The 15,708-nt window shown below is 39.7% G+C and overlaps 2 protein-coding genes across 3 annotated transcripts; one reads left to right on the top strand and one right to left on the bottom strand.

Annotated features, from left to right (window-relative positions):
• Window positions 1-615: 615 nt before the first annotated feature.
• On the bottom strand, window positions 616-6,515 carry LOC5520091 (40S ribosomal protein S11). Its single transcript, XM_001639829.3, has 4 exons — window positions 6,385-6,515; window positions 5,672-5,800; window positions 5,091-5,296; window positions 616-783 (listed from the first exon to the last, which is right to left on the bottom strand). Exons 1-4 carry the CDS (start codon window positions 6,502-6,504, stop codon window positions 651-653), a joined length of 588 nt encoding a protein of 195 aa, XP_001639879.2. The 5' UTR covers window positions 6,505-6,515; the 3' UTR covers window positions 616-650.
• A 67-nt stretch (window positions 6,516-6,582) lies between these two features.
• Window positions 6,583-15,196, top strand: LOC116603569 (CWF19-like protein 1). 2 transcript variants are annotated; one of them, XM_048725826.1, is made up of 18 exons: window positions 6,583-6,857; window positions 6,984-7,068; window positions 8,656-8,740; window positions 8,825-8,935; window positions 9,333-9,412; window positions 10,042-10,173; window positions 10,347-10,465; window positions 10,709-10,793; window positions 11,027-11,158; window positions 11,452-11,524; window positions 11,746-11,781; window positions 11,873-11,952; window positions 12,431-12,523; window positions 12,800-12,822; window positions 12,910-13,003; window positions 13,411-13,524; window positions 14,226-14,323; window positions 14,771-15,196. In XM_048725826.1, exons 1-18 carry the CDS (start codon window positions 6,838-6,840, stop codon window positions 14,904-14,906), a joined length of 1,596 nt encoding a protein of 531 aa, XP_048581783.1. In that variant the 5' UTR covers window positions 6,583-6,837; the 3' UTR covers window positions 14,907-15,196. The 2 variants fall into 2 exon arrangements, with proteins under 2 accessions (XP_048581783.1, XP_048581782.1); XM_048725825.1 differs by having other exon boundaries at window positions 11,743-11,781.
• Window positions 15,197-15,708: the final 512 nt, after the last annotated feature.

Raw genomic sequence — 15,708 nt, 5'->3', positions numbered from 1 at the left:
TTTTGCGGTATTGACCTTTGCAGCGCCCGCAAAGTACGCTGGATCCTCGAGCACGCAGACCCAGTCAAGTGGGGAGGCTTTCGCATTCAGGCATGATCTTCAATGAAGAAAGAAAGCACCTAGCCCTTCTAGTATCATATTAAGTCTACAATGTACAAGCTACATCCCTAGTAGCTGGGTAATATGTTCTCGCTCTTTCATCCCTTTTTTCATTGCTTGAGCACGAAAACACAAGGCCCGAGGGGGGGTTCTTCCCATGTCGACCTGGTAGGGATGCTCGTCGTATTTTTTAGGGGTCAAAATCGGGCTTCAGGTATTTTTTAGGGGGTATCTGGGGAAATAATAGGCTTTTCTCTTAGAATTGGTATTTTTTAATGGCTTCCGGGGTTATTTTTAAGGGTAACAATTTTTGGTTTGCAGGTATTTATTGAATTTCCCTATCACTTTTACCCTAAAGACCCCCCCCCCCCCCCCCCCCCGGGCACAAAGGTCTTTTTTTCAAGGGGAATGATAGAGTGGTTTTCAAAATCCTGTGCAGCAAAATGTAATTGTTAAAGTGTAATAGGTCACTCATTATTATTTGGAAATATATATAAAAAGACTGAAGACACAGAATCTCAGCCAACAAGAGTATTTATTATTGATGACATTTAGAACTTTTCAAATTCCTTCTTTCCCTTCATAGTGGATTTGCCCTTGCTGACTTTAAGCACATTGAAACGCACAGTCTTGCTGAGAGGACGACACTGTCCAACTGTGATCAGATCCCCAAGTGCAATATCCCTGAAAAAGAACATGACAACACAAATAAGTAACTGAAAATTACCATAACTTCCAGATCTTAAGACCAGCGGTCTGAGTTCGTCGAGATTTCTCGGAAAAATGATGTTTGGGCGCCCTAGCTCAAAACTAAACTGGTAATAGGTATAGTTGACCTCAGTATACTGTGAAAGTTTGAAGCAATTTGGATGAATATTTTTGGCGATAGAAGCCGAAAAGTAATTTTTCGTCTCCCGCACCCGGATTTGAGACAATTTCGTGGTTGTTAGAAAAAGACTAAAAACCGGTTCGCAACGCGTGATAAAACATTTGAAGCTTATATAAACCTAAAGAATTGATAATAAGGATTTCCCAGGCTGAAAGATAAGCTGTTCTGTCAGCACCTTATTATTTTACGCGATTTTATTTTATTTTATGTTTTTAAATGACTTTGAAAAGCCTTGAAATGATCGTGTAATATCGCCGATGAGATGTGGATTTGGCAAAAATGATTGCATTCATCGAAAAGAACATCATTTCTACTTTTGATATGTGAAATAAAATTTAGTGGCAAATAAAATCCGACTTTTTTACAAGCCGAAATATGACCCCCACTTGACCCTAATTATAAACAAATGCGGACTACTGTATCGGGTTTTCCGCATTCAAACAACGCCTTCAAATCTCCAGAAAAACAAGAAAGAGCGCTCAAATCAAAAGAAATATACTGTCGGCAATACTAAAATTTAATGGTAATAATTTCATAGCATTTATTGCATTAAATTGCGATTTTTAGGCTCGCGTGATACTATTTTGTTTGCTGCCATGCATACGTAATTAAAGCGTGACAAACAAAGCGACAAGCATAAAATACCTCACCATGACTGCAATAAGACTTTTCTGATAATTACTTATTAAAAAGAAAAACGTCCAAAAGAAGAAAATGAGAGTTTTGCATGTTTTTATTTAATTAACAAGCGATACTGACATAATTGTGTACAGTTTTAAATTGTAATTAAACAAAAAGCTTGATCAAATTGTCAAAATTTGCTTATTTTCAAAGCCTTTGTTCAACTACAAATTTGCTCAAATAAAAATACAAATTATGCAAGAACGCTGAGACATTTGCGATATTGAGGCCTCTCACCGTAAGCTGTTTTCCTTTTTAGTAAAAGAGAGTATTGAAGTGTAAAAACTTACTCTGGTCTTCACAACAGAACACAGGATTACCGACTCAGAAATCTATTTCATGTAACCATGAAAAAAATATAATCGGGACCCAAGAAATCGTGGATTTATTTTGCGCAACTACATCTTCGAATAACATCCACGAGCGTGGCTACAAAAGAAGCTTTGCGTCGGGTTGCTCCGGGCACTTGAAGCTCCAGCTCTTTGCAGATAGTGGGAAGGGTGGCCACTGAAAGAAAGGTGAGCCTGTACCTGGAGTACAAGTGGCACAAGTCGATGCCGTTCGCTTCTATTGGGTGATTTAGTTGGCATTCATCTAGGATGGCAGCTCTCGTACGCAAGTAGGCGGCTGCCTCCTCCGCAGCCTCTACTGCCTCCGCACCCTGTGTTATTTTCGGAAATAATACACCTGTACATGGCCCGGTAATAGGAACTCGCTGATGTAATCGGCGTTCCACTGTATAGAGATGCAGCTTGTTGATTCTATCACTTCATTCCCAATTAATGGTACGCCCCCCCTCCTCCCCCGACTACTTTTTGGTGGTAGCCAAGCTTGCCGGGAAGGGGGACTCCGATAAAAACAGACGGGGGTGATCGTCGGCAAAATTGATTGTAACCCGTTTGGGATGGCACTTTAGGCGTGGTCAACAGAAATTATTTCCTCTAAGAGATGGAAAATTGGGTGAGGTCGAAGGAATTTTTGCTCCTAAGGGATAGCAGAATCGAAAAAAAAACCGTTTAACACCCCCTTAGGAATAGCAATTAATCGAAGTTTATACCCTAAGAGATAACAGAATCTGAAAAATCCTCCAACACCCCCTAAGAGATGGCAGTTGGTAGAAATTTTATACCCTAAAAGATATGACGATTACCCCCGTCTACATTTTTAGAGAGTACCCCCCCCCCCCCCCCCCGGGCAAAGATATGCATTCCCCTTCTTTGTCAAACTCGCATTTGCCGTATAGTGTGTGCCGGTCTAACCAAGCCAAGCGTGTATAGCCTTTCACGCACTGGACAGCTGAATAGCTTTGTGGTAGGCTCTTCCTCGTTGCTGACTGCGGGTTCTGGCTCAGCGGCGTTCGCCCTGCGCTCGACAGCACGCTTGATGTCATCGAATTCACCGTCACTGAACGAGCCCGGAAACGTTGAAATCGATTGGTCAGGATGCGGCTTGAAGGCTCTCTCTCCTCTTCCCCTCCCACTCCCCTCGTTTTTCATTTTTGCTCAAATCCAAGATGGTGGCTATAATACACCGGGTAAACGCCCCCCCCCCCCCTATTGAAGGCTTTTCAAATATTATTCTTTTTCCAAATGGTACCTATGGTTGAGCAAGCCACACCTCCCCCCTCTTCAGTCCTCTGGTCCTATGATCTCCTGCCTGAGACTTTGTCAAAGTAAAGAAGCGCAATAAGCGTTTACTGCACCTTACGCGCAATGATAGAATCCTGCATTGTCTTGCTTGTAGTATGCCGGTAAAGTGAATAGTGAAAGCGATTTTTTTACTGGTTAACAAACCAATCGATTGGCTAGGACAAAATTTGGACGGCTGTTTATCCCAGCCAGACAAATTTTGTCCTCCTAGTGCGATTAGGCCCTAAGTTAACGCGCGAAAAAATGAAAACAGAAAAGTAACCTCAAAATTTACCTAGGGAGCTTTTTTGGACATATGCTCCCTGACAAGAATGGAATTTTTTTGGTAGTATTGAAAACAATAGTTAAAGCATCAATTTTTACTTGATTTCTTTGTATGAACGATTGTTGAATAAATTAACTCATCGAATTTGCATAACAACACGACAGCAGAAGATGGTACGCGTTTCTAGTCCACGAAAGTAGGGAACGAAAGAAAATATTATAATGCTTATAGAACGAGGGATGGATAGAAATAAATATAGGACGATTTAAGAATAACTTTCGTGGGAAAAAGTTTTGTGATGCTCATGAAGCGGAAGAATAAGAACCGGGGGATTGTACTTTAAAATGTTATGAAAATATGATCTTGAAAAGCATATAAACATCAGAGAGACAAGAATATTTGATCAAATACCAGTATTTTCAAGAATTATATTGCATCCTTTTTTTTGGGAGTTTTAATTGTTATTTATAAGTTTTTGGTAGTGAGGCATTAAAAAGTGAGTGTCAGCATTTGTTTATAATTAGGGTCAAGTGGGGGTCATATTTCGGCTTGTAAAAAAGTCGGATTTTATTTGCCCCTAAATTTTATTTCACATATCAAAAGTAGAAATGATGCTCTTTTCGATGAATGCAAACATTTTTGCCAAATCCACATCTCATCGGCGATATTACACGATTATTTCAAGGCTTTTCAAAGTCATCTAAAAACATAAAATAAAATAAAATCGCGTAAAATAATAAGGTGCTGACAGAACAGCTTATCCTTCAGCCTGGGAGTTCCTTATTATCCATTCTTTAGGTTTATATAAGCTACAGTTGTTTTATCACGCGTTGCGAATCGGTTTTTAGGTTTTTTTCTAACAACCACGAAATTGTCTCAAATCCGGGTGCGGGAGACGAAAAATTACTTTTCGGCTTCTATCGCCAAAAATATTTATCCAAATTGCTTCAAACTTTCACAGGATATCATGGTCACCCATACCTATTACCAGTTTAATTTTGAGCTAGGGCACCCAAACTTCATTTTTCCGAGAAATCTCGACGAACTCAGACCGCTGGTCTTAACACTTGCATTAAAATGAAACGCTGATTATCACATTTATTATATACTTGGCAGGAACCTCCTCATAAGAACGTGCGCTCTGATTAGTTCGCTATCTCAGAATAATGGACAGTATTCACTGCTATGAATGATTAAAAAATCATCTGAGATTACTCATCGGGAAGTAAACTGGTGACAATGCGGCTTTAACTTGAACTTAGAAATTAGAGGGATATGTCTTTTTCAGAGGAAAAAATTTTAGTGTATCTTGGTTATAAATAATAAAAAGAACTGTGCAGTGACAAAGTGTTGTCTACGCAACATGGAAATTTGCTTAACATTTTTTTCTGTGAGACATACTAGCACTTCGAGGTTTGGCTACCAAATATCTCAAAGGTTGTGGCATGCTGACTGTAGAAATGCTATAATTTTAAAGGTAAATGCTATTGCATCATGCCCAGCTCACCTGAAGCATGGAGAGCAATGAGCAGCTAGATTCTTGTGACGCTTTTCAAACCGATTGTATTTTTTGATGTAGTGAAGGTAGTCCCGTCGGATGATGATGGTTCTCTTCATCTTCATGCTCCTGCAGATACCAGTCAAAATACGTCCACGGATGCTCACATTGCCAGTGAAGGGACACTTCTTGTCAATGTAAGTACCTTCGATGGCCTAAAGAGATAAAAGCTAATTTTTAGTACAATAAATACTTAAATAGTACATACCCTAAACAAGCCTAAGAGCAAAAGCACAAAAAAGCTTCTTTAAAAGGTGCCTTGTCTAAATGTGTTGCACATTGTAGAATTGGATCCCCAAGGGTTTGTAGCATGATAAAATAATGATTGTATTACTTGCAACAGCACTTTAGAGCTCTTATTTGCGTATGGTTCTACCATCACATTTCGATCATCATTCGGTCATGCTGGGAAATATCAAACTGGGGCTTTGGTTTTAACGACAAAGGTTGGTTGATGCGCCAAAGCCTCAGCTTGATATCTCTCATCGTGACCTCTCTCTCTCAGGTAGTAAGTAATTACAATTGCATACATCTTTTGGTGTTTTAAATCCCAGGCCAACATTCCTGACAAAGCGCAGGTCCTTCTTCTTGGTGACCTGGCCAAGCACACGTTTCCTGTTTTGGAAGATGGGGGCCTGTTTCTGGTACGCCCTCTCTGTCTGGAAAGAAAAACACGAAGGTCAATAAACTTGGACTGGTGCAAGTAAAAAGCTGTCATTAGATTAGTTTATCAGGTATAAACAATGAAGTAGTATTTTATGAAGATGTTATTGATCTTTATAAACTTCTGGTTTCTTAATAAATTGATAAAATAGAACCTTTAGCATGGAGGTCTTATTTCCCTGTAAAAAATGTTCGCTGATAAAAGCTCAGTGTATCCCATGTAGAATAGGCGAATAGGCTTTTAACAAAGTGTATTGCATTGAAATTGAGCTTCTTACGAACCAAATATGAAAAGTGTACAAAGTAAGGACATATTCCTGTTTCATACAACAATCAATAACAAATCTTCACATTAGAGGGTAAAAAGAAGCTCGAATTCTGTAAAAAATGTGGCAATAAGCGGTTTGGCCTGGCCATGAAATATCACATTATTACATATAAAGACAAAGGATATACGAACAAATAACATCTTAACGTAAGGATTATGAGTTACTTTATTTAAAAATTCGAAAATAATTTGATAATAGGGGTTTTAGAGCGAGATAAGTTCGAATAAAGTAGTGCCATGTGCTCGACTTACTTGTTCCGCCATGGCTGTGGGTGAAAAGAGGACGCACCACGTGGTGTCCCGGATCCTATCCCATCGGGCATTACGATATTCATCTATCCCAGAATGCAATTCTGAGCTATAATAACCCATAAAATCCGCTATTTTTTCCTCATAAATACATAGGAATATAATGAATTTATATTTAAAAACAAAAACAAAAAAACAAAAAAAATCGATACATGTCAAGGTTAATTTTTTTGTTGAGGCCGAAATATCTTTGGCCGGCAGCGGCAGGATTACCCTAACCACAGGAAACCCAAGTTGATAGTGTAAAAACGAGGTTTTGCAAGATGGCGGCAAATTCTGAAATAAGTGCTCCGCTTCAATAATGATCGCCTTAGTCTTGGAGAGATATTTACACAATAAGTCCTCTTAAACGGCTAGTGATTCCGGGGAATTACCTAATAATAACATTGCAAAGAAATGTCGCAACCACTGAAAATGTAAGTTATATTTAAAATTATTATGATTCGAATGTTTCCTTTCCATAACTTAATCTATGTTGAACATATGAGAACTTTTATTCGATTATAAATACTCACTAATACTCAACCTCATTTTTCGTCTAGACTTGTTTGTGGCGATGTCAATGGAAAAATCAACCAGCTGTATAACAGAGTTAAAACCGTTTTAAAGAAAAACCCAGGCTTTGAGGTAAGCTTATATGTGTGTTTTTTTACAGTCTGTATGATATTGTATATGCTATATCAGTTGTTAGGTCCAGATACTGGCCCGTAACCATGATTTTTCTTGAGGGAGTGCGAAATCCGAAAAAAGTGGACCTAATTTTTCCGGGGTGGGGTGGGGGGGGGGGGGAGTTCTGTTACAGGACCCGAAATGATCCCAGGACCCGAAACGATACCGAGGAGTCCCCGAAATCGATGTGACATTTAATATCGAATTTGGCTACATACCAAAGTGATCTTGCTTATGATTTTGGGTTTTGTCTGCAAACTACAAATAGCCTGTCTATTGAGAACCAAAAGTGGACTTTCAGCTGTTGTGGAGGGGGGGGGGGCGTGTTTGCACCCCCTGCACCCCCCTGGAAACAGGCCTGAGATAATCATTATAGGATGCGTTCCGCATGGAATGCTAGAATAGCCCACTTAGCAGAAATTGGGCGAGTATAGTTTCCACCCAGGGAGGGGTGGGGGGGGACTCTCATAGAAACATAATTTAATAATCTAAAAGATAGGACGATCACCACCATCTACTTTTGTGGAGAGTCCTCTGGGGGTTTCCATGAAATTAGTTGGGTCAATTGCAGTTAAATTCTTCCCTTTGTCAAACTTTCCAATGAAATGCTTCCTATGCGAGCTAATAGAGGGGTATACTAGAAATCAAGTTCCGTCTCACATGCAGACTCATTCTAGTAGCAGGCCATAGAAAATTTGAAAATTTGTTATGGGGGCTAGAAGTCCTGCCATTTCTTGTATTTGGCAGATGCATATATAAGCCTTACATTAACTTTGCCACAAAATTTGTCAGTGCACTTGATTTGGAATTTGATGCGAGGAAAATTTGTCAGAATTTGAAAAAAAAATTTGTCAAATTTTGTCAAAATTTGTCAGTGCACTTGATTTGGCATTTGATGCGAGGAAAATTGGAAGGGTTGGAATAGAAAAGTTTAGGAGTTCATTTAGTGTGTGGCTTGGAAAATACTCCGACAAATATTGTCTCACTCACACTCACTTCCATTTACATCTTGCCTCCACTTATTGGGGAGTATGATACCACATGGAGTTACACTGCACTTTCCCAGGATATGCAGTCTGATGCCAAGCCTGCGGTCAGGACAGACTCTTTCAGATCACTGAGTGTGTCATCTGACCATTTTTTGTTATTGGCCTATATTATCCAATTCTGGGTTTACCATAATAAAAATCCAATGTAGTCACGTCACAAGCTGTTTATGAGTAGCCAGATTTGGTACAAATTGATAGCAATAACAAATAATTGTTTGATACTGAATATCACTGACCAATAATGTATTGTCAGGGGCGGATCTAGCTTCTTACCTTCGTAACGATTTTGGAATGAACAGAAACAATGAAAACAATAAAAAAGCAGCCCAAGGAGGGGGGGGGGGGGGGGGGTTTAAACGTTCATCCGCTACTGATTATGACTGATTCATATTGATTCCCAATGTAATTAATTATGGCAGAATTGATGGGGAACTGGTTCTCTTTGGAACACAGGTTATTTCTTCTGAATGATTAAAAGTTTCGTTTATTTTTTCAGATGCTTCTTTGTGTTGGAAGTTTTTTTAGTGGCTCAGAAGAAACTCACAGGGAGTGGGATTCCTACATGAAAGGAGAGCTGAGAGGTAGTGGTTTTTATATAAAGTGAATAAAAATTATTGCATCATTATAAATACTTTTACCTACAATATGTGTCTATTTATCTATAGCTCCAATCATTACATACATCCTTGGACCAAATGATCCAGAGGAAATGAAGTATTTTGAGGCTGATTTTCTGGAAGATGGCACAGAGCTGTGTGAGAATATCACTTATCTAGGTATAGTATAAATTAGTGCTTAGAAAGATTTACAGTGAATTACTACTATGATTGAGTTTTGTGTGATCACATATTGTGTGAGGGGGGGTAGCCAGGGGGGGGGGGGTTCGGAAGAACCTCCCCACACAACTTGAAGGTCCGCCCCGATGAAGGAAAATTAAGTACCACTGCGAGCTAGGACAGCTACCTAAGGGAAAATGGGTAAACGCACCCCCCGTACAAAATCCTGGCAATGGGCATGCACATAAGCTAGCAATAACGGGGGGAAATCATTGCTAAACCTACTGAGCTTGCAAAAAAAAATGCTTCCATTCATGTTTCTTATTTATTGCAGGTGAGTTTGTTTTTCTAAGCTTCAGTAAGGTGATGATGTTTTTGTTATGAAATTATTTTTCAGGAAGAAAAGGTGTTCTAAAGACCCCATCAGGATTACAGATTGCTTATCTTAGTGGCACAGATAAAGCTGAGGGCCTAAAGGTATAACCCACTTTATTCTTATAATATCATTTTGTATGGTGCACAATAAGAACTCAGTAAACTAAAGGTTGGTTCTCACTTGGACGTAAGCGCAAGCGGAACGCACATAGTTTTCCGATTCACTAGAACATAAGCGCAAGAGAACGCAACTGCTTGATTTTCTTGCACTTGCGTTTGACTGATTCTCACTTGTGTTGCGCTTCCGTTTGCGCTTACGCTTGCGTCCTAGTGAGAACCAACCTTAAGTTTCTATGATGGATCACACACTTCAAGCTTATTTAAAGACAAATGATTCCATATATTCTTGAAGAAGTGTTCTTGAAGTCGTTAGATTGGGTGTTTGTGTGTGTGTTTTTTTTTTTTGTAAAAGTAAACCCAAAATGAATGAACAATGCTGCCATATTGGAAATGCAAAAACCTTATTAGTCTGTTTAGCCACGTACCTGTTTAACAGAGAAATATTCACAACATTATCTCCATTTTCTTAGATTACAAGCAATCTGACACAAGTCAGATCTTCTAAAATTATGGTGTCCCTCTGTTCTTCCATTTAGAACACAATAGCCAAGGCATGCATAGTGTGGTCGTGTCGTTTGTCTCTTCTAATGATTGTGTTAAAATGTCCCCAGGGTGGCTGTGTGTTTTCTGAACAAGATGTTGCTTCACTTGAAAGTAAATCCAATGAAGAGAATTTCAAGGGTGTTGACTTACTTTTGACATCTTGCTGGCCACAAGATGTTGCCAAGTTTACCAAGAAACCTGTGAGTTTGTTAATCTTTTCAGCAGGATAAATGACATGAGGTGATAATATAAGATAAAACCCCTTGTAAATTCAACTCAATTAAGCTTATGGCTGCAATTTTCTGGTTATAAAATTTGCCTACACCTTTTCTGTTTTAATGACTTGAGGCATTTTTTACATTTACATTTTCAGAGTGATGTGGAAACAATACCACCTGGATCTACAACTGTATCACAACTTGCTTCCAAGCTTAAGCCCCGCTATCACTTTGTTGGAAAAGAAGGAATTCACTTTGAGAGAGTGCCATACAGGTGACAATAAAAAAAATGTTTTATGTACTTCTTTATTCAGTTAACAGCTAAATTATTTAGGAACACATTTAAGGGTAATTCAAAAAAATAGATACAAAATAAAGAAGTTAACTCAAAATGTGTAATGGGACATGCAGTCCCATTTGAGGTGCGGGCTTGAGAATGAAGCAGCTAACTGGTTTACAAATAGGACATGCACAGTGTTTACAAGAGCTAGATAAGCCATTCTGATAACGTTTTTAGGAACCACCAGGTACTTCGAGAGCCTGCTAGACATGTTACCAGATTTATAGCACTGTCATACATTGGAAATCCACAGAAGAAAAAGGTATGCTAAAAAACATATAAGATTTTTATGCTGGAAATCCAAAAAAAGGTATTTCAGAAATGTTACCAAATTCATGGCATTCTCATACATGGAAATGCCCAAGAGGTTCAAGTTAATGAAGAACTTGTAATGTTTACTCAATTGACAGTACATAGCAGTACAGTATAATAAAATGGTAATGATTTTGCTATCAACTTTCTTCATAGATTTTAACAGAGCTACTCTATTTTCAGTACATGTATGCATTCAACATCGTTCCCATGAGTGCCATGGATGCCAGCAAGTTAACTGAACAACCTGATGATGTGACAGAGAATCCATATGGCAAGCAGGTGTCAAATGCCCAATCACAGCCTGTACAGAAGGTACAGTAGAGCTAGTACCAGGCATAGAGGTTAAGGGGTTAGCTAGCGAATTGTGACAGGGGATCGATATAGTAAGCAGGTTTCAACTGATTTATCACAGCCAGAGCAAAAGGGAGATGGATGACAGACTCAGTGTAAGAGACTTTTAGGTTAAGGACGATGTCTGTTAACCTAAGCTCTGGGTTTAGTTAGAAAGGCTATCGAAAGGGGCTAGGATTAGTGAGGTTTTGGCGAATCAGTATCAGATAGGTGACATGTTAAACTAACAGCTTCTTCGTGTCTTCTTCTTCCAGCCTGCTTCTGGTGGATTCTTCTTTGACATGAGTAAAGCCGCTGGGCAGGGTCAGAAGCGCAGGGGACCAGGGGGTATGTTTAGATCTTTCATCTCATTGTTAGGAGTATTCACCCTAACCTGTAGATATTTGTAACTTTTTTTCAGCTCAGGATGTCATCAAAAGCCTCTTATCGTCCTGCTACCAATACGTTTTTTTTTTTTTCCTTAGAGGGAAATCCTCAGCATATTGCAACATTTGTATTCAATACAAATCACAGTTACATATTCCCTTATTGGCCTTATTTTATAGCAGATGGTAATCCACCAAAGCAGCCGCGGAAAGGACCGCGTAAGTGATGTGCTGCGTTAAAAAAAAGCTTGACTTGTCATACTTGTTTTGTATAAAATTCTGACCGCTTTTTTCATGTTGTTATCACCAGCTCCTACCAAAGGACCTTGCTGGTTCTGCTTAGGAAGCCCTAATGTCGAGAAGCACTTGGTAGTCAGCGTAGGGAACATGGTATTAACCTTTTTTGAGCTACATCTTCATGATGTGTCTCACGTTCTTGATATTGTGTCTTTACGTCTCGATGTGTTTGTGTTATGACTTGCTGATGATGTGATCTAGCTTACTGATGTGTTCTGACGTTCTTGATGTTGTTTCTTTGCGTCTCGATGTGTGTTATGACTTCCTGGTTATGTGTTCTATCTTTCTGATGATGTGTTCTCACGTTCTTGATATTGTGTCTTTACGTCTCGATGTGTGTTATAACTTCCTGATGATGTGTTCTAGCTTACTGATGATGTGTTCTCACGTTCTTCATATTGTGTCTTTACGTCTCGATGTGTGTTATGACTTCCTGATTATGTGTTCTAGCTTTCTAATGATGTGTTCTTACGTTCTTGATATTGTGTCTTTACGTCTCGATGTGTGTTTTGACTTCCTGATGATGTAGTCTAGCTTGATGATGTTTATAGACTAGCCTTGTTTACAACAGACTTACGTGGCGTTGGCAAAAGGCGGTCTGGTCCCGGAGCACGTGCTGGTTTGCCCAATTGCTCATTTTGAGTCCACAGTCAAGCTTGATGAGGTATGTTCTTTAATGCTCCAGATCACTGTATGCATACCACGTTTGCTAAACATCTCAGAGATGCTGCACCAACATTTTCTTTCTTAAGCAATTCTAGAAATGCTGGCTGATTTTGATGCCGGGCTGGAAATTGCGAGCTGTGATTCATCGTTGAGTGATTTATAAAAGTCACCGTCGATAAATTTTCACCTCACGTGCTGCATTCACTTGAAGCATATCAATTTAGTTGAACCAAAGATAACTTAGAATTTATCCTTGTTATTTTTTTCTCAACAGGAGACACTAATGGAGCTGGAAAAGTATCTTTTTAGAGGATAAAAAAAACTATACCTATATCCGAAGTTTTCTATTTTTCATCAAGAATCCTTGACTATTATACTACATAGATACAAACAAGCCCTGAAGAAAATGTTTAAGAAGAAAGGTCGATCATGTGTGATGTTCGAGAGAAACTTTTATACCCAGCATCTGCAGCTACAGGTTTACACATCGCTATGCATTGTGCACCAGATGAAGCCTCGATATGCTACCTTCTCACTTAATGCATTACTGCAGTGTAAAATATTCTGCGTGACTCTGCCGACGATTTCCACAGCTTAATTCCTTTCAAGTTTCCGTGATTCAAAATCAATGCACTTAAATGGTGTCCAATAACGCCACTTCGTATAAGAAGAATCAAAAAGCGCCAAATACAATTCCGTTATAATTTGATTGACGATAGCCAGAAAGTCGATTAGCATTTGGATATTATTCCCGATTGCAGAATATTGAAAATGACGCAGTAAATACATTCCTTGTTCCTCTTTTTCCTAACGTTGTTAGGGATCTAATGTTTCAACCTGTTCCAATATTTTAGTCGTACATTCCCTTCAATGTCTGTTATACAGGTTATTCCAATACCGAAAATACCAGAAGATGAAGTAAAGGAGGCCTTTCGTGGGCATGCAGAAATGAAAGGAATGGAAATGACAGACTTGGCCAGTGGTACTGACCTAAAACAGGTATAATGCTGAACCCTCCTATCCCAATGCTTTATCTTTCTCTACCTCACATTTGATCCCCTTCTATCTACTCTAACGCTTGTCCACTCTAAGGAACTGATTTCCTATACTAAAAATTGATCCCCTCCTACTCTTAGAACTGATCTCCTCCTTTACTAACAACTGATTCCCTCCTACTCTAAGAACTGATCTGTTATACTAACAACTGATCCTTCCTACTCTAAGAACTAATCTCCTGTACTAACAACTGTCCCCCCCCTATACTCTAAGAACTGATCTCTTATACTAACAACTGATCCCCTCCTACTCTAAGAACTGATCTCCTATACTAGCAATTGATCCCCTGACTCTAAGAACTGAGCTCCTACACTAACAACTGATCCCCTTCTACTCTTAGAACTGATGTCCTATACTAACAATTGATCCCCTCCTACTCTAAGAACTGATCTTTTATACTAACAACAAGTGATCCCCTCCTACTCTAAGAACTGATCTCCTATACTAACAACTAGTGATCCCCTCCTACTCTTAGAACCGATCTTCTATACTAACAACTGATCCCCTCCTACTCTAACAATTAATTCTCTCCTAATCCTGTTATCCATCACCTGATCCCTTCCAACTTTAACACCGCATCTTGTCCTGCCTTTGATCGCATGCGATATAAGTTGTTATATAGAGTCGATTTGCTATTAACACAGGCTGTTCGTATTGGAGCCCCGTATTTCGTCGTCGAGTTTGAAAGCGGGGATCGCATGCTGCATAGGGTCCGGGGCAAGATGGACCTCCAGTTTGGCAGGTAAAAAGTATATTTTGTTAGTGTGCATAGAGAGTCTCTCAGCAACTGCCATTTTGTCATCCTAGCCAGGCGCGTTCCGAGGGTTGGCCGAGGAGGGGGGGGGGGGGGGGGGGGGCGCAGTCATAGGTATCATATGGAAAGAGCATAGTTTTTGAACATTCCTAAATGTTCACTTTTTAGCCCGCACCCTGCGCACCCCCCTCTTTACGCGCCTGCTAGCAAGTACCCAGTGTGAGAAAGCATCTATTCCATCGGCTGATTTGGAAAAGCTTTTGCAATATTTTCCATTTAATTTGGTGATTGAAGAACGAGTTTTTTGGTGTTATTTCGAGATTTCTTTTCAGTTGTTGTCTTCCAAACAAAAGTGTGGCTAACCAGGGCTCTTTAAAGGGTTTACGTGGGATAGACCATAAAGCAGCGGGTATTAATTGATTGTTATGTTTTCAGGGAAGTGGTGGCTTGCGACTCCCTTCTGAACATGCCCGAAAGGATCGACTGGAGAGAATGTAAAGTCTCCGAAATGCAGGAGAAGGATATGGTCGCCACTTTCCGGAAAGATTTCGCGCCATTTGACTTCAACTGATTAAACGTTCCACAAGTGCAAGGTCTAAAAGTCATCGATCCAACGATAAGGCTGGACGCCCACGTGATAAATGTCTTCAAAACGACAAGTCGCTGGTGATCTAGACATTTATTTTAGTAGTAACCCAGGTCGTGAACTATTGCGAGTAGAAAAATCATGTTCACAATATGTTGTGTTACACCGTTAATCAGGCATGGGACGCTAAAGATTGACTTCTTGCTTGTATGGGTACACAAGCTCTTCTGGTTGGCGTTTTTAAAAAAATTAATAAATCATTAATAAAAGACAAACAACAAGCCTCATTCTCTATTGCCATTTGATAGACATCCATTATGACACGCGCGCACGTATCCTCTAACAGCGATACACTGGCAGTACAAAATGAGAAAGCTATGCTGCAAAGTTTATGACAGAAGATACCGTCTCTATTGCCGAGAAAATGGTCTTACCGTAGAGTAAACTCCAATCAATTTTTCGTGAGTAAGAAAGACATTGAATTGCAAAAAGTGTGTGGTTTTAGGCCCGGTATTTATTGGCCATTTACACGACAGAATGCGCAGATTTTACACCCGTTACGCAATACCTGTTCAATAAATACAGGGCCAGTAGTTTGTTCACTCCACTCACACTTAGCAATCTCGCCAGCGACCACGGAAAACGGCAAAGGCCTACCCTCCTATTCCACGCCGTGGTGCGTACCCCCACCCTTCCATTTGTAGACCCTAGCGGACCAGCCTTGAAGAAATACAAGACTCTATTGGAAACAAAGCCAGTACATCGAGCCAGCAGTAATAGTAACGAC

This window comes from Nematostella vectensis, chromosome 3 (assembly GCF_932526225.1).
Source record: "Nematostella vectensis chromosome 3, jaNemVect1.1, whole genome shotgun sequence".
NCBI lineage: Eukaryota > Metazoa > Cnidaria > Anthozoa > Actiniaria > Edwardsiidae > Nematostella > Nematostella vectensis.
This window is presented reverse-complemented; position numbering and strand designations above follow the sequence as displayed.

Bases quoted from the DNA above. Each gene is read 5' to 3' on its own strand.
- LOC5520091 (XM_001639829.3), bottom strand. From the start codon at position 6,504: ATGGGTTATTATAGCTCAGAATTGCATTCTGGGATAGATGAATATCGT. The intron at 5,297-5,671 runs GTATGCAATTGT...TTATCTCTTTAG, and splicing joins GATTTAAAACACCAAAAGAT to GCCATCGAAGGTACTTACAT. The intron at 784-5,090 runs GTGAGCTGGGCA...GTTCTTTTTCAG, and splicing joins CATTGCTCTCCATGCTTCAG to GGATATTGCACTTGGGGATC.
- LOC116603569 (XM_048725825.1), top strand. From the start codon at position 6,838: ATGTCGCAACCACTGAAAAT. The intron at 8,936-9,332 runs GTATAGTATAAA...ATTATTTTTCAG, and splicing joins TGAGAATATCACTTATCTAG to GAAGAAAAGGTGTTCTAAAG. The intron at 10,466-10,708 runs GTGACAATAAAA...TAACGTTTTTAG, and splicing joins TTTGAGAGAGTGCCATACAG to GAACCACCAGGTACTTCGAG.